The sequence below is a fragment of the Magnolia sinica genome, chromosome 4, assembly GCF_029962835.1.
Source record: "Magnolia sinica isolate HGM2019 chromosome 4, MsV1, whole genome shotgun sequence".
Lineage (NCBI taxonomy): Eukaryota > Viridiplantae > Streptophyta > Magnoliopsida > Magnoliales > Magnoliaceae > Magnolia > Magnolia sinica.
This window is the reverse complement of record NC_080576.1, coordinates 20024931-20044830: the sequence shown is the minus strand read 5'-3', so window position 1 is coordinate 20044830 and position 19900 is coordinate 20024931. Positions and strand designations below refer to the sequence as shown.

Sequence of the window (19900 nt, the reverse complement as noted above, 5' to 3'; positions counted from 1 at the left end):
TCTCCCATTTCCTCCCAAGCTACATGTGTGGCCCACCTTTCCATCCCTAGATCTCTCATCTCAACCATCCATTTCTCATCTTCCTCCATCAAAGAGAAGCACAAGGAGCTAAGGAAGCCAAGGGAGCAAGAAGATTAAGTGGTGGGTGCCTTGATAGGGTAGATTTTGATATTTTTAAGATGGGCCAAGTGAGGCTAACGAATCAATGGTTTGGATCTCACTTTAGACTCTAAGATGTGGCCGATGGCCCACTTGGATCATCATGATCATTCCATGATGGGGCCATTCTCCATGGACCCCATCATGATGTTTATTTCCTTGCATGCTTAGGGTCATCTAGACCGTTTAATTTAGTGGAGAAGGGATCTCCACCGTTGGATTTAATTTTAATGGACCCACATGTAATGGGACCCACTTGATGTATGATTTAGTGCAAGGGAGGGCCCATAGTGCCGGGGTCCCTCCATCACGCGGGTCTCACTCTCTATCTCTCTCCCTTTTTATTTTATTTTTATTTTTATTTTTTTGTGGTGATGATATTGAAGTTGTGTGGCCCACTTGAATGGACCCCACCATGAAGTAAGTATTTTACCCAAATTATTTATAAGTGGGGACCCACCTTATATGTGTAGTACCCACACAATCCATCAGTGGTGGCCCACCTGAGCAGGCCCACCTTGTATGGCAGACCGTCCAGCGTCCCTGGACGCTGGACGTTTTAATGGGAAAACACAAATACTAGCTTGGTTCAAGCTTGGGTGGTCCACTCATGTAGGCCCCACCTTGATGTATGTATTAAATCCATGCCGTCCATTCCTTTCCCAAGATTGTTTTAGGCGTTGAGCCAGAAGATGGGACCAATCAGACTTCCAGGCGGGCCATAACATGGCAAACAGTGGGCATACCATTGAAACATCCCCTATTACTTCTATACACTGAAACAGGTCCAATATTGGGCTTGTTTTGACTGTCGCGAGGCATGGAGAGCCATTGGACGGAATGGATTTGCAAGATGTGGACCCCACCTGCAAAATCCATGAGAAATCTAGAAATAAAAAAATAAAAAATAAATAAAACAACACAGCAGCTACTGCTGCTGCGTCAGAAGGCAGCAGCGCTGCCTACGCACGCCAGCGTCCGGGCGGACGGACGTACCAACAGCCACCCACGGCTGTAGCCGTGGGCCCCACCTTAATGTTTATCTCCCATCTAATCCGTTCATAGGGTGGGCCACCCCCTGACATGGGCCCACTCCAAAGATCAGCTTGATCCAAGACTCAGGTGGCTCACACCGTAGGAAACAGTGGGATTGAGCCTCTACCTTTGAAACCCTTTTTGGGCCCACAGAAGTTTTGGATCAGGGTGAAATTTGTTTTCACCCTTCATCTAGGCCCGTTTGGCCTTATCAACGGGTTGGATGGCATAGAAACATTGCGGTGGGCCCCACATGGAGCCCACATGGATGTATGTATTTCATTACCACCGTCCGCTTGGACGGTGGAGCCCACTGATGTGTGTGCGTGCGTGTGTGGGTGGGTGCGTGCCTGCTGTGTACGCGTGCGTGCGTGTGGGCACGTGTGTGTGTTGGTGTGTGTATATATATATATAATATTATATTATATGTATATATATAATATTATATGTTACATATATTTATATATATATATGTTATATATATATATATATATATTATATTATATATAATTTATTGATGGTGGGAGGCCCATTTCAGTTCACTTGTGGGCCATGATCGAGGCCCATTAAGATGTAATGGAGCCAATGGGTCGAGGCCCATTAAGATTGTGATGGGGCCAATGGGTTGAGGCCCACTTGATGTACATATGGGGCCCAATTGGTGTGGCCCATTTGATACTCATAAGGCCCATGAGATTAGGCCCATTTAATGCATTCTAAGGCCCACGGGTTATGGCCCATTGCAATGCACATGAGGCCCATTGGTGTGGCCCATTGTTGTGGCTCACTTGATGAACATGAGGCCCATATGATACGGCCCAATTGATGTATTGAAGACCCAATAAGATATACCTAAGGTTCATTGCAATGTGCAGTCCCAACATGATTTATGTAATGATGTTTATGTCAGGGCTATGCCTTGGGAGCAATGGTGGTTTGACGTCCACATTGCAAGTATAGTGTGGTTAAATGTCCGCATTATGACTTTCTCTAGGGCCCATTGTTAGGCTCGTACGTCTGATGTGTAGGCCATCTAGGCCCATCTTTGTTATGATTATCATTCATCCTATATAACATGTTTAGTTCCATGATTCATGATCATATGCATCATACGTATGCTTGATATGAGAAATGACTGATCATAGCATATGCCTTCGGGCAGATTGTTTAGGGGCTCCCGGATAGGGGGTGTTGCCCTACATGAGCGCACGATACGCGCAGGATTGCTGCATGACTGGATAGTGTGATTCATGCATTCGCATTGTGTGATATGGTTATTGTACGCCCTAGCGACATCAGGGCCGTAGCCTCCACAGACGTATCGTGGTTGGCAGGATTGGATACCGGAAATACTGTTCTACATGGGGTGCGATAGATATCCCTAGGTGAAAGTCCCTAAACCCTTATGGTACCAGGAGGTTGCTCCAACGTCTAGACCGAGTGGATGCATGAGCGCTGAGTGCCGATTACCAGACGGTTGCGCTTTCCACTGTGTCGTGGTCGGTTGGAAGGGGGTGCGGCCTTACCCGCCCGAGAGTAGGGGGCAATGCTAGGCTGAGTCTGACCAGCTCGAGGAATGGGTCCACTATTGACGAGCCGAGCCCGATATTGGCAGGCAGATAGTGAGGTCTTTTCCACTCACCTTATTGCGCGCGATGGGGCGGCAATCTGGCCTGGAGTGTATTAGACCCCGGTGATATCCCAGATTTTTGAGCTGTAGTGATATGTGGACTTAGATGAGGATTTACATGCTTGAGTTGCATTTCGCATTGCATGGCCTTAGTATGGCCGACATCATTCTTTGCACCGCATGGCCTTGGTATGGCTATGGTATTCTTGGCATTCATCAGCATGTTCCGCATTACTCTAATACTGTATAGCTGCATTATCACTTTAAGCATACACTTTCACCACCCTCTAAGCTTTCTATAAGCTTATGCATGACCGTTGCGTGCAGGTGACGTTGGATCGCAGCAGCGCTGAGGCTTGGGAGCGTAGCTGATCTTTTTGGAGCTTTTGGTCTATCATCCTTGTATTTCCCTTTATGCTCATTGTACTTGTAAAGTTTTTTATCATAGTGGAAATGTGATGGAATTTTTGGGTTGTTGTTTGTGGGTTATGTCTTTGGTTATGCTTATTACGAATCAAACTGATGTTGAAAATCCTCCTTGTAGCATCCCAGGATCGGAACCTGGCGAATGGGCGCTGGGAGCCGAGAATGGGGTTCTACGGAGGCTGTCGGCGCCAGATTCGGCGATCGAGAATTTTGTGAGCCCGGTTTCCGAGTTTGGGGCGTGACAGAACCACTCTTAATTAACCTGTAAAGGTTTCCATACCTTTGCGCTCTCATAACCACGAGTGTCCCTTTTGAAACTTTAAGGACACCAACTATACCGGTGAACTTGCATCCTATAGCCTAGAATGCACCGAGAGAAATCAGACTTTTCTTCATATCAGGAACCCGTCTGCCATCAGTCAAGGTACGCTCCATCCTATCAAACATCTTAATGCTCACTGTACCAATAGCCACAACATTACAGGCATTGTCATTGCCCATAAAAATCTGTCCACCATCGCATTTTCTGTAACTAATGAACCAACTCCGATGAGGAGTCATGTGATATGACACTCCTGTGTCTAGGATCCACTCATTTGCATGATTGTCGTGAACATGTACGATTATAGACGGAGACAAAACATCACCAACACTTATTTCTTCATCAGATGTGACAACATTGGCCTACTTGAAAGAAGCCGCTGAATTTTCTTTCTTCGCTTTATGATTTCTACAATCCTTCTTCATATGTGCAGATAACCCACAATTCCAACACTTTAATTTTCCTTTGTCCTTGCCCTTGGATTTGGATCTAGGCCTTGAAAATCCTGTACCTCGCTCAAAATCTCTACCCCTCATAATCAGTGCATCGGAAGATGCCCTCATGTCACCGTTTAGCTTTCTCATAGCCTTCCCTTGAAAGGCTGAGATAACGGTGTCAATACTTAGGGTTTTATTTACAGTGCACATTATGTCCCTGAAAGACTCATATGATGCAAGAAGAGAATTCAACAATATACATGCCTGTTCCTCATCTTTGAGCACTTCCTCCATATCAAGTAATTTGTACATCAATTTATTAAAGTTGCTGATATGGGCTTCTAGATCTCCACCCTCTGTCATCTTGAAGGTATAACACTGTAGCTTCAAATGTAGGCAATTTTCAAGGGACCTCTTTGCATAGATGTTTTCTAACTTCGCTCACAAACTAGCCGCAGTTTTCTCCCTCAAAACATTATAGAGAACCTCATCCGTGAGACATAAACAGATAGAGGCTAAAGCATTACTATTAAGGTTTTCTCATTCATCATCTTTCATGGTAGATTTTCACTCCTCAAGAGCCTTAATCTCGCCTTGTTTGGTTAATAGGCTAATCATCTTAACTTTCCATAACTCAAAATTATTTTTGCCTAAGTACTTCTCAATATCAAACTTACCGCTTCCCATTATTACCAATCCTGCATATTCAGATATGTGCCCCAACGATTGCTCTAATACTACTTGTTGGGGATTTGTGCTGTGAAATCACATATATCTAGATCTAGGATAACAATCTAATAACATCAAGCAATCATAATAGAACACAAAGATTTAACATGGAAAACTCTTATGGGAAAAAACCATGACACAAAGCGACAAAAATCTACTATGAAAAGAAATTACAAAGAGAGAGGACTTACCTGATTCGAACAATCTCGAATCTCACCCTTGCTACACCCTTTGATAACCCTAGAACCCTTTGAAGAACCCTTGAAAAACTTTTAGAAAGCTTTAGAATACCTTATAATAGCCCTAGGGACCCCTATTTATAGTTTAGGAAACACCCTTTTTGCACCGACCTTAGAACAGTCCGGAAATCGCCTCAAATTTACGTAGTCTCCATAACCCTCGACTAGTCGAGTCAGGTCCTCGACTGGTCGAAGGACCCCCTCAATCAGTCGAGCCTGACCCTCGACTGGTCGAGACCAAAAAATATCGCTTGCTGGACTTTAAATCGAGTGGTGCTCGACTGGTCGAGCAACCCCCTCGACTGGTCGAGTCAGGCCCTCGACCAGTCAAGCAGCCCAGAATATTGAAGACTTCAAGTCTGACAATATAGACTTCCTACTAATCTTTGTAATTGTATCTTATTTTTCATTTCATTGAGAATTTATTGACAAATTCTAGTGGGGAGGTTGTAATTGTGTTAAATTTTAACTATGTGGTAGTTGAATTTGATTCCATGTGATTGCTTTTGGGACTACTGTATTAGCTTTATTCATATCTGTTTATAATAATATAGTCTGACCCTTTTGACTTTCTCTAATTACTCTTGGTTCTATACTAGTATTAATAACTTTATAATGAATCCGGTATACTAAGGCTAATGGCAATGGTAATATCAGAGTCAAGTTAGGCAAAAATAAATAAATAATAAAATAAAAATAAAATAAATTACCATAAATCTTAGGAATGATAAGATGGATCTAACTATTGTTATTATTGCGAATAGTGGTTTTTGTGATCAACGCTATTTTATGATTCATGTTTGGATTGATCTACTATTCTCAAGAGTGGACTCATATACTACACTAATGTTTAACACAATTGTTATAATAAGCCCGTTGAAATATATACTTTGACTTAAAATGTTGAAATTTGAAGTCTCGGATGAGATACAATCATAAGATCACATTCAAATTGTTAGTTAACAATTTTAAACGGTAGATTTACATAAAATAATTAAAGTAATAGAGTTAATGATCTTTATAATATGATTGTTTTGGGATATCATAAGTGGTCATGCAACTTTGAAAGGATTTTAGATGTAATCTATGCGTACATCTTAGATTTCAAATCCCCCATAATTACTTCATGCCATCAGGGGATTTGAAATCACCTCGAATCCCCCAAAATTAGTGTCGTTCACTTGTATACATATATAACCAGAATGTAATCAGCGGACCAAATTTGAAATAGACATCATTCACTTGTATACACATATAACCAGAATGTCACGTGTAAAAGGTGTATATGGATAAGCATAGTGGATAAACACATGCATCAATGCGGGGCCCACACTTATAGCAGATTTCAATGGAAATCTTGCATGAGACCAAATGCAATTCCATGGGACTAAATGAAATTCTATCCCACTTAATCCTAACCTTTCCCATCTTCGATTTGTACATAACTAAATGCAATCCTATCCCACATGATCTCATCTAATACCATGCACCAAACGCCCCTATAATGATGGATAGAAATAGACGAAAAATGATATCTAAAAATAGACGAACGAAGTGGATAAAAAATATACATCATGGTGGACCCCATAGGTCCCTGACAAGACCGTCAATCTCTAGTCCTGGTGGGGTACTATGCAATCTGCTCAAGTTGGGATCACTAGCCAAACCACGTCCTTGCGAAAGTAACCCCTGCTAATAGATAATTTGTCGAAGAAGCCCGGTTCGGAATAATAGTACGCGGTTTCGTTCCAAACCGGACAAGCCATTCGGTCCGGCTCGGTTTTAAAACACGGCATGTGAGTCGGCATCTGTGGCGTCGTCTCCTCTCTCGATCCCACCTATGGATTGAACAGACCAACCCCAGCAAAAGCCATGGCCGAAATCTCAAAACCCTTCGAAACTCCACCCGTTACGACCAAAAACGATGACAAGAACTCATTACAAAAGATCAAACCGAGATTGAAGCGTCTCGTTTTAACCCTTTCAGTCTTCTTCTCCTTCTTCATAGGTAACTATCTCTCCTTCTTTTCTTGAAATGACCAAAATACCCTCTCTCTCTCTCTCATTCTCTTTCTTTCTCCTCTTTATATGTAGACTGCGTTTGGATGCCTATAAGTTTTTTAAGTTGTAAGTAAGTTATAGGTAACTTATTTACATGTGAAAGAAAGTTACAGGTAATTCTATTTGGGTGTAAGTTGTAACTAACTTACAAGTAACTTAGTTTCTGTGTTTGAATAACATGTAAGTTAATTAGAGGTAAGATGTTTTATATTCACACCAACCTCAGTTTGGAATATGAAATTGTTTAAAAATCAAATTGTTACATAAAAAAGTTTGGATAAAAGTATGTAAATTTCTTGAGCCCATTTAGATAACTAGTTGGACTGATTCTTAAGCTAAACTAATTATTAGGTGAGAAATATTATTTTTATTATAGAATATAAGTCTGAATAAAAGCTTTCATACATTATACCAATAAGAAAATTGTAAATTTATTATAAAAGTTGTATGTTCACATGGTATGGCCTACCCAAGCTTTTTATCAGGATTTATTTTCTATGTATTCTATTCATTTTAGATATTTACACTTAATTAATATGTTTAATGAAATATGCATACTATGGTAGCCCAAACACACATTTATGGTTAAGATCACATCCTACTATTCAATGTGGTGCGGTCCATCTGAATTATAAATTTAATTAATTTTTAGCATTATAACTAACATTGACACACATGATAGAACCAAATAGATTGAGTTAATTTTACATATATAACATACTAGGTCTTTTATATTTAGGTGTTTTATGATATACCTGGAGGATTTGAGTTTCCTCACAAGCGGGTATATGTGTATGTGTATATATATGTATATGTACGTGTATGTTTATGTGTCTATACAAGTGTGTATATATATATGTGTGTGTGTATATATGTATATGTGTATTAGTATATATATGTATGTGTGTGTGTTTGTGTGTAGATATTATATGTATATATTTATATGTATATGTTAGTATACTACATTAATGTTTGACACAATTGTTGTAATAAGCTCGTTGAAATATATACCTTGACTTAAAATGTTAAAATTTGAACTCTCAGATGAGTTACAAGTATAGGATCACATCCAGATTGCTAACTAACAATTTTAAATGATAGATTTACATAAAATAATTAAAGTACTGCAGTTGATGATCTTTATAATATGATTGTTTTGGGATATCATAAGTGGCTATGCAACTCTTGAAAGGATTTTAGATGTAATATATGCTTCCATCTTAGATTTCAAATCCCTCATCATTACTTCATGTCATCAGGGGATTTGAAATCACCTTGAATCCCCCAAAATCGATGGTGACAAACAACCCATAATGAACATAATCCCTCTACCCAACCGACCACCAATTGCAGAGTAGAGAGAGAGTGTGTGTGTGTGTGTGTTGTAGAGGGGGAGACAGAGAACCGATTGCACTTAGTGTAAAGGTGATAGTTGGTGTTTTTTCGCTTATTCCTCTCTTTAAAAAAAATCAAACCATTGGGCTGTAAGTCACTTACATGGAAGTGATTTCTCACCCCTAACCCCATGAAGTTTCCTGGTGATTTTACCTGTAAGTGACTTACAGGTGAAATTCTTCCCTCAAACACAAAGTGACTTCCCATCAGGCATCCGAATTTTAGTATTTTTTTAAGGATGATTTTTAGCCCTTTTACATGTTTGTTGAAATGCCCATTTCACCCTATAAACAAAATCCATTTTTCGAAATCCCTCCTTTGACGAGAGAATGATATGAAATGTAGAAACCTTAAATTTCAGCTTCTTTTGACAGGGTCTACTACTTGAGCTACTTGGTGGATGCTGATTTCAGTAACCACAAATAAAAAGCCCCGTGTTTCAAAATCCCTCCCAATATGAGATAGAATGATCAAGATCCCAGTTCCAACTACCTGTTTTCACTATTGGACACCTTATGCTGCGTTTGGATGCCTGTAAGTTTTTTAAGTTGTAAGTTACAGGTAACTTACTCACATGTGAAAGAAAGTTACAGGTAATCCTGTTTGGGTGTAAGCTATAACTAACTTACAGGTAACTTAGTTTCTATGTTTAGATAACCTGCAAGTTAGTTAAAGGTAGGATGTTTTATATTCATACCAAATTGACTTTGGAGTATGAAATTGTTTAAAAATCAAATTGTCACATATAAAAGTTTGGATAAAAGTATATAATTCTATCGAGCCCATTTAGATAACTAGTTGGACTGATTCTTAAGCTAAACTAATCATTAGGTGAGAAATATTATTTTTATTATAGAATATAAGTCTAAATAAAAGCCTTCATATGTCATACCAATCAGAAAATTGTAAAATTTATTATAGAAGCTGTATGTTTGCATGGTATGGCCTACCCGAGCTTTTTATTATGCTTTATTTTTTATGTATTTTATTCGTCCTAGAGATTGACACTTAATTAATATGTTTAATGAAAGATGCATACTATGTGGCCCAAACACGCAACTATAGTTAAGATCATATCCATACAATTGAATGTGGTGCGGTCCATCTAGGTTATAAATTTAATTAATTTTTAGCATTATAACTAATATTGACACGCATGATATAACCAAATATATTGAGTTAATTTTACATGTAACATGTTAGGTCTTATATACTTAGACGTTTTATGCTATACCTGGAGGATTTGAGTTTCCCCGCAAGCAAGTATATATGTGTGTGTGTTTGTGTGTGTGGGACCCACCTCATGTCGTTGGTGTATATAGCAAGTGTGTGCACGCAGTGTACGAGATTGTGAATCCCAGTTAAAGGAGGGCTGACCCGACCCGACCCGACCCTCCTCGCACAGCGACCGCACAACCGGACGCTGTGATGGGTTGTGGCCCACCATCATCACTCAGACGAATGATCTGAACCATCCATTCGATCCAGGGCGTGGGGCTGACCATGACCATACTTTCCTTTTGCTCCCATGCATGCACACACAGGCAGATCGCATGCAAACATAGGAATGGATGATATAAATGAAGATTCAATGGACCGCACCAAACTCAAGCAAAAGTACCAATTTCTGACTGGTTTTTCAAGGAGAATTTAATGAACGGGGTGGATTTCTCTGACAACATCACTGTGGGGTCCACGGAGCATCTCATCATAAGAACCTTGCATGTGTTATGCACGTTCGAGGCCCGGACGATCCGGGCCGTTTTGTGACCGTGGCCAGGATCGGTCCAATGATCCTGGCCATTCAAAACCTTCATAAGGTGGGGCCAACCAAGCCCAAGGAGCCTGACTGGAATGGTGCCTTCTATTGCTGCGTAAAGAGCTTACGCGCGCACTACCTCTCTCCACTAACTCCAGTCGACCTCCTTGTGTTTATAAAAGGGAGAAAGGAAGAGAGAGAAAGATATCTTTGGATGTGGTCATTAGCACGGGTAGTCGTGGAGGCATGGAGCAGGCCGGTAACGAGAGTTTTCCTTTTTCCTTTCTCCTTAGTTGTTTCTTCTTTTGATTTTTCTAGCCTAATCATGTCTATAATCGGCTAAACCTCTTAGCTAGTGCTAAGAGGTGAAGCTTGTAACGTGATTAGGATGTTTGCTTTATTTTGATTCATATTTTGTTGAACTCTCTTGAATTCTAGTTTAATTATGAAGGAATATTTTTAGTTTTTAATGGTTTGTTGTAACTCAAATTACAATACATATGCAATGACTTAAGATATCATTTGTTTTCTAAATTGGGATTGTGAAATTAGTAAGCCCCGTTGTTCACCATCGTCCCATGGGCATGGTAGGGTGACGGAATCCTTCCTAACTTTCACAATTTTCTTATGATTGGTTATGGGTTTGGTAAATTGTTATTGTTTGTCATATTCTCCTGGGCATGGTTAGGTAATAGAATCACTTCCAAATCTTCACCACTCTTATCCATTGATGATTAGATCCATGAGAAGTTCAGAGACCTGACAAATCTCTTCTTACCAATTGGATAGGATAGGACTTTGATTCCAGTTGTGTCCTTTAATCAATACAAGGTAACTTCGTAATTGCTACAAGTGTATCTTTGTCACCCTAGTTCCCACCTTTAAATTTATTAGTTCTAATTATTTAATTCACTATTACTCTCTCAATTATTTTAGAATTAGGTTTCTACCTTCTTTTAGTTATAGTTCTAGTTACTTTCAGATTGCGTACAAGGTTCAATCCCTGTGGATTCAACCTCAGTCTTACCGAGATTTTTACTATATCGTGACCCTACACTTGGGGCTATAAACACCATGCGAATAATTGGGGGTGGATTAGGGTGGGCCCACATTGACTTACATGTAAAATCCACTTTGATTATATGGTGTGTTGCAGAGATTTACCAATAAAAATAAAAACTCAACATAATTTTTGCCTCAAGTGTAGCCCTACTTAAATCGTGTGTCAACATAATTTTTGGACCCTCAACGTAATAATGGATCACGGCACTGTTATTGTTGGATAGAACATCAAGAGAGAGAGTAATAAATGAATGGGGAGAGAGAGGCTACCTTTTCAATAAGAGAGATTATAGTTTGAAGTTGTACAAGTGTAATTTATTCAGATAATGGATCAAATATGTAAAGGATCTTGTCCATTGAACAAATATAATACCTTGTAATCATGTCGTGTAAAAAAATAAAAAATTATTTATTATTTAGTAGTTAAAACAGTTATAGGATAAATTTGGACAATTAAAAATACATTACAAGGGTTTAGATTTTACTTGCACTTGTAAGTAAAGAAATAAGTATATTTTGATCATTTTTTATTATAAATAATATCCAATTAATAGGTCATTTGATAAAAGGTCCATAACTTTAATATGTGTACCCATCTTTATTAAGTAAGATATAGTATACATAATTTATCTGGGAGGTAATTACGTATTCACAACAAAAGTTTTTTCCCCAATTTAATGCCCAGCTAGTTGGACCAATTTGAAAGATCCAACTAGTTGTGTGTGAGCATTTCTCATATATGTGTGTGTGTGTGTGTGTGTGTGTGTGTGTGTGCATACACATATATATGTATGTGTCTATATATGTATACATGTATACATTTATATGTATATGCATATATATGTGTGTGTGTGTGTGCCTATATGTATATGTATCTATGTATATATGTATATATACACACACGCACACACACATATACACATACATATATATACATATTCATATATACATTTATATATATAACCATTTATGTTAGTTTATCTTATAAAAGTAATGGCTCCTAAGAAGACGTGTAGTATTCATGATTTCCTCTGCATGTGCACTTCTCTCGGATAATTCTTTACTAAATCTTTTTATTCTTGAATAATCTAGAACAACTCTTGATGAGCAAGACGAGAATGAAGTCAATGAAGTAGGGCAAGCTCCTTCACCACCACCTCATTTAGTTAACATGATTGATGCTGGACATATCACGCAACTCCCATTATCCACAACTATTATTCAAGCTAACATCGTAAGACCAAATGTTCAGTCGCGGGACGCTGCCTTTGGGTTAGTAGTGCAAATGGCGGCAGTACTAAAACAATAGTAGGATGAAACTATGATGCGAGACAGAGATAAAAGAAGATGACAATTAGCTACATGTTTGAAGATTGAATACATGGTAGAGATTGTTGTATTTGATGTCTTAAATCTAGTTAGATACGTGGTCTGTTGATGCCATCAATAGTCTATTCGATAACACCTTTGATGGCATCGAACAGTTCTCGTCCCATCGAGATTTTTTGAATTTTCTTCAATTGGTCGTTGATTAATCTAGGCACTTTTTTCGATGGACAATCATCCCATATGATACATTCATACACCATTTGTATCCATATCATCGTGCATACATTTTAACATTTAGTACTTTGTATTATTTTAATTGTCATTATTATGAATCATGCCGAGTTATTTCATTAAGATTGGCCAACTTACTATTTTATTAATAGAAAAACCATACAGATGAACCATTAGCAGATAATGTGGCGAAGGAATAGGAAGGATCCACCGCACTTGAACACGACTCATGTGAAATGTGGCCATACTTGTCTGAAGATGAAGTGGCTGCATTAGATCATATTTTATTATGATATTTATTTATTATAATAGTTTGATTAGTGTATAATACATATTGGTATTGATGATAAGATTTTAAGAAATTATTTAGATTTATCTCATTGAAACAATGGTAGTCTAGAATAAACATATTTATAATATGATGATTAGAGTTGGGCATTTCTGACCCGATTCGGTGGATCCGACCTGATCCGTCTCGATTCAAACCGAACCGACGACCTAGATCGGTGTGGATTGGGTAGGTCCATTCAGATCCGAAATATTTTTGGGTCGAGTTCGGATTGGACCAGATCTGACCCGATCTGATCCGATTCGGAATCCGAATCGATTTGAATATGAATTTTTTCATACCTGCTATCTTGACTAAAGGAAGGAAACGCAGAGAATAGAAGAGGCAGCGGAGGACTGAATCGCTATTTTGGAGTAAGTTTTGCCCTTTTGCGTCACAAATAGAAGGAAAAAAGAAGAAGATGGAAGATGGAAGATGGAAGAAAAAGAGCTTTCTTCTTCAGACTTCTAGTTTTAGAGTTACGTTTGGTTTCGTCTTTCTCACAACTATCGACTACATGTGATGGTGTCTGTGGGTCCCACTCCTTTTTTATCTAGCGACCACAAACTATTCTAATCCGTTGATTAGAACCAGAGGAACTGAGTAACACTATCTGGAAGAGTATGTACTTGATCATACACATCCATCCACCCCATCTACTTATAAGATTCATGGGCCTTGATCGTAACAGTCATGTTGCAGGGCCCACATTAGATGGAGATAAATTCGGGTCATTCTAATTAATAAATGATTTTCTAGTTGGATTTGACCGTTGTAGATTTTGATTTCTAACCGTTCATTTTATTATTATTAATCAGATGGTTTGGAATGTCCAATTAGCCTGCGATTCCTATATTATATGTCTTTTATAGTGGTACCCATAATTCTATGGTTTTGATTGCGGTATATATATTCCATGTGGGCCACCACATGGGTGCATGAGTTTGATCTTACATAGTCTGTCAGAGTATGGTGACGTTCCTCTAATGTACTTTTTTACTTTTAATAATTATATACCTATAAGCATATTGCACACCTGGCCACATCATGTGTACACATGGCATGCATGTACACGATCCAAACGATAGAAGCTGTGGGCCCCAGATTGGATGGGATCTGTCTCAAAAATCAAACTGAGAAGATGATCTCAACCATGCATTCAATAGCTATCAATTGAACGGAAATGATTGGCGTACATGTTTGCCACGCTAACTAAATACGTACACCATTGTTTTAGAAAGTGATAAACAAACACCAGAGGCTCATGGGACCGGATTTGGTGCAGCCCGAGACTTACCCTAGATAATACGGCATTACCGTGGGCCCCACCTTGATGCATGTATTTTATATCCACTCTGTCCATTCGTTTTTCCAGATCATTTTATCCCATGAGCGCAAAAATTAAGAAGATTAAATTCTCATGTGGATCATACTATAAAAAAAAAAATGGTGATTGAATGGTCTACCATTAAAAACTTTCCCGGCCCCTGTAATGTTTCCGTAATGTTTATTTTCCATCTAACCTATTAATAAGTTCATGTTTACTTAGATGAAGGAAAATAAATAAATATCAGCTTGATCTAAAACTTTCTTGGGCCATTAATGATCAATCAACACTATTTCTCATGGTATGGTCCACATAAGAATTAGATCTCATTAATTTTTTAGATTACGGTATAAAATTATCTAGAAAAATGGATGGATAGTGTGGATATCAAATATATGCATCAAGGTGGGCCCCATGGTAAGGGCCGCACTGTCATGGGTGTGGCCGGGGGGCACCTAATCTGTTGTAGTGATAAAGATGGAATGTATATCCATGCCGGTGGAATGGAATTTGGAGGAGAGATTTGACCGAAATCCTTTGAATCACTTATTTTTTGCAGCGCATAAAACTCTCAAACTTGTGGAGCCCACTATGTCTCATATGTCAAATCCACTCCGTCCATCAGTTCCTATCATCAATTCCAGAACATTTCGAAAAGTATCAGAGGGATTCACAATTCACATAGGCCACACCACATGGAACAATATGGATGGAATTCCAACCATAGGTTTGTATATGGGTGTACTATAGTATGTGTGTATGTCTATTATCAAACCTGTTAATCAGTTGTAACTCATGAGGATGAAGTTTTTTTGAAAAAAAGTAAGCCTCATCCATATATCAAGCAGGCCACACCATGTGAAGTTAGTAGTTTTTATAAGCATGTTTACATTCTTACTGGTATGGCCTAAAAGTTTTTATTAGTATTATATTTTTTTTATCTATGGTTAAAATAGTGATTATCACACAATGAACGGATTGGATTTACATATAAAACATGATGGGACCCACAGGGCATGGAGCGTTGCGTAAAAGCAAGTGTTGCTGAGGATTCCGACCCCATATTTGGGATGAGGCGAGTATAGGTTTGCTAAATCCACATGCTCGTGGGAGCCTTGTCCATCCACGCATAGAAACCTGTGCCAATAGCACATGTTCTTGATCATATCTTTCTATCATGCTCGACATACTTTATAGAATCTTCTCTCGAAGAAAACAATGTATTCCACAACTAAAGTGGACTACACCATACAAATAAAAATCGACAGTTAGAAAAAATTATAAGAAAATCAGTCTATATTGTTGGTCATACGAGGAGAAAAATGACCTTTTCTTTTTAATCAGAGGATATAAACATTACTTCCAACTAAATGGAAAGATCATATCTCGCACAAGTGTTCTTAGTTGGCACATGTGATTCGTGTGGAATAAAAAAACACGAGGACCGAGGAGAGCATGTTGAAAATTCTCTGGTCTTTCTTTTTCGGACTTCTGGTTTGGAATTAAGAAGAAACCTTTTCTTCACGCGTCGATCGTCTGTCCCTTCTTTTACCATTTTTTTCTTGAAATCTGGATCGATTCGAACAATACTCAATCCAATCCGACTCAGTTTTCCTGACCAAGTCGGACTTGGATCGGATTAGACCATGTATATTTCAGATCGGTTTGAGTCAAGTGACCCGGACTCAGTCCCGCATCGAATCAAGTTTAGGTCAGGCCATTGAGATTTTGGATCAGATCGAGGTGGACCCAATCCAATCCGACTCGTTCCGATGCCCAACTCTAATGATGATACAATAAATGAATGATTTTTAAGGTTTATATTATTTTAATGGTTGTCAATATTTATATATTCCTGGTTGATTAGTACTTAGTGTTATGTATGTGTGATTAGAATTGGGGTGGAACTTAGACTAAATGTAATTATTACCACTGATTAAATTGATCAAGGAATTAAGTTAAAACACTTTATGTACGAGTTACAAACTGAAACTCAGGTTTGCAGGTGCACACTCTGTACTTGAATTTTGGGGCGTGACGACTTAGGCTGCGTTTGGATGCTAATAAGCTTTTTAAGTTATAAGTTACAAGTAACCTACTTACATGTGAAAGAAAGTTACATGCAATTCTATGTTGGTGTAAGCTGTAATTTACTTGTAGGTAAATTAGTTTTTGTATTTAAATAACCTATAAGTTAGTTACTGTTAAGATGTTGTCTATTCACACTAACTTCAGTTTGGAGTATAGAATTATTTAAAAATCAAATTGACACATAAAAAAGCTTAAATAAAAGTATGTAATTTTATTGAACCCATTTAGATGAATAGTTGGACCAATTTCTAAGCTAAACTAATTATTAAGTGGGTCCCAAAAGTAAGCCAGCGTATTAAAAAATATATAAAAGTTGGCCCACTTATATGTAACTTAAAAACTTATTGGGGGCCACAAGTTTAAAATTAAATTAATATTTATTTTTTCCTTCATCCAGGTCTTTATGTCTTAATCATAAGGAAAGACATCAAATAAATATTATAATCGGCACTAGGAGATTTTTAATCATGAACACTTAAGATTAAAATCTGCTTATGTTTGCTCATTTTGGGATTAAGCCCTAAAATGATGTGAAAAAATTGATGAATAACATGAACACATATGACATGGTGAAGCCCACAAAGCACCAACTAGTAGTGATATAGTTATCAGCTAACGTCGCTGGTCAAACTTGAATAGATCCATCGAGGTGTGTCGGATTTCAAATTATGGAGCTCATTATGATGTATTTTTCTCACATCCACATCGTTCATCCGTGTTGAAGGCTCATTTTAGAACATGATACAAAAAATAAGAAGATTTGAATCTCATGTAGATCATAATATAGGGAACAATAGTAATTGATCATTAAAAACTTCTTGTGGGCACAAAAGTTTTTGGATCAAGATAATATTTGTTTGGTATCTTCGTCCAAGTCTTTGTTACCTTATCAACGGAAGTGGATTGCATACTGAGTAAACTCTTTAAGGCTCTCCATGATTTATGTATTGTATCCAATCCGTCCATCCATTTTACCATATAATTTTAACTCTTGATCCAAAAAATAAAGAATATCTAAATATCAAATGAACCACACCACAAGAAACAGTGTGAATTGAACTTTTACTGTTGAAAAGCTCTTAGGGGCCACAGAAGTTTTAGATCAAGCTTATATTTGATTTTTCCCTTCATCCATGTTTGTATGATCTTATGAGCAAGTTGGATGACAAATAAACATCACTGTGGGGCCTAGCAAGTTTTTAATGGTGGAAATCATTATTCCCACTCTTTCATGTGGTATGATCCACTTGAGCTCTAGATTTGCTTTAATTTTGGTCTCAACTACTTAAATGAGTTGGAAAGATGGATGGACAGCGAGGATAGATCATATACATTCACCGTGGGCCCAATTGAGTTTACTCAGTACGATAAGAGATCCGATTTCCTTGTCCACCGGTTGAATGGGAAATCGGATTGCCTACTCAGTTACTCAGTACGCTCTTATCATACTGAGTAAACTCAATTAGGACGCCGCCCGTCTGTTTTTCCATCTAATTTAAGGGGTTAAGCCCAAAATTAAAGCATATACAAAATGAAGTGGATCACACCATAGGAACAATTGGCACAATGATTTTCACCTATGAAACCTTTCTAGGTCCCACAGTCATGTTTATTTGTCATCCAACCTGTTTATAAGATTATAAAGACATAGATGAACAGAAAACAAAAATATAAGCTTGATCCAAAACTTTCGTGGCCTTAAGAAATTTTCAGCAGTAGAGGTTTAAGTCAACTGTTTCCTCTGGTGTAGTCTCAAGCCCTAAAATTAATGGGAAAAATGGATGGACAGAGCGGATAAAATAGATGAATCATGGTGGACTTGATAGAGTTTACTCAATACGCTAAGCCTTGTGAGTTACTCACTAGGGGCGTGTTTGGATTCACATTTTGGTTGTATTATATTGTATGCTGGTACTGTTCACGTATACGTTGGGCGATATTTAGAATACATCCAACAGAAATGTGCCACTAACCCATGTTTGGATAGGACGTATTGTTCTAGCATGTATACAATTTCATGTCAGATCAATGTTTGGAAACGACGTAAATGGGACCCACACTGTATATACATATAGATATTGGTAGTCTATGTACTATGAAGCGTATTAGTACATGTTCAGACATTCTATCTCGAACGGGGCCCAGTCTTGTTGCTGAGATTAATCCGTACGATCCAGCACGATCTGGTATGGATGTCATACAAAATGGTATGGATGTCATACAAAATGCCGCAGCGTCCTTATAATCTATCACACGGTACACGTCAACAACTTGGTTCTTCAATATGTGCCTGGATGCTGCGGAAACATTTTTCAGGACTACAAAGACCATGGGCCCCACACGATTACCAGTCATTTGGAAGGATCATGACCGTTCATCCGTTATCACCCTATTCGATTGACGTCTTTAACGGCATGGGTGTCCTTTCCAATGGCACAATTTCACAAAAAGTAAATTATCCTGATCGTTCATCGCTATTCCACGGTGAAGATCAAATATCAGTAAATATATTTGACTATTTGAAAATTTCTCAGAAAAAAAACACTCTGCCAAATAGTTCAAAAACAACAACATGTTAATGTGTGATCAATGTATCCAACCTCAAACGAATGTCTCTGAAAAAATAGCGCACCATAAAACAATCAGACCCAACCATCATGTTTTACCAAAAAATAAAAAATAAAAAATCCTAAAAAACATAAAAAAATACAAAACGTAGCTATTTTATTCTCGTTAGCCATACATATACTAAAACAGACAAAATAACCTAATACTGACATAAAAAAGCAACAATCCAAGCATGATACGAAGAAGCAGAGCCATGCAAGATTCGTCTCCAATTTCATCAACAGGCACCCTCTCAGCCAAGCCATCTTCACTGACATTCCTGGTGCCGATTAGGATTTGATCTGTGTGAGTGGATACACAGTTGCCACTGTCCATTGTTGAGGGACGATGAGATGCACAAACAGCCTCACTTCTACTTGTATTTCGCGCGTTTCGATCGGTGAAAGAAGCCTAAATGGTATAAAAAATAATAAATAATTCACCCACCCAAGAGAAGAATATGATATCATCGTCACCGTTTTGACTAACAAAATTTCAGAAAATATGAAATAAAAAGTATCCTACAAACCTGATACTCATTCCAGGCTTTCGTAGCATCTTCAAAACTCTTGAACGACTTGTATCTACATCCACTAAATCCGTTAACTTGAGCATTGCATACATCCCATGTTGTGTAGATCCCGGGATTCCTCCCCACAAACACCACATAATATTTTTGTTTCATTCTGCTGCAAGAATTAATAAATGCCTTTACTGGTAGGATATTTGAATT

The 19900-nt window shown here is 38.1% G+C and overlaps 1 protein-coding gene across 1 annotated transcript; it reads right to left on the bottom strand.

The window, feature by feature from the left end:
• Positions 1-18176: 18176 nt before the first annotated feature.
• Positions 18177-19900, bottom strand: LOC131244072 (uncharacterized). Its single transcript, XM_058243733.1, has 3 exons — positions 19697-19900; positions 19339-19578; positions 18177-18185 (listed from the first exon to the last, which is right to left on the bottom strand). Exons 1-3 carry the CDS (start codon positions 19850-19852, stop codon positions 18177-18179), a joined length of 405 nt encoding a protein of 134 aa, XP_058099716.1. The 5' UTR covers positions 19853-19900.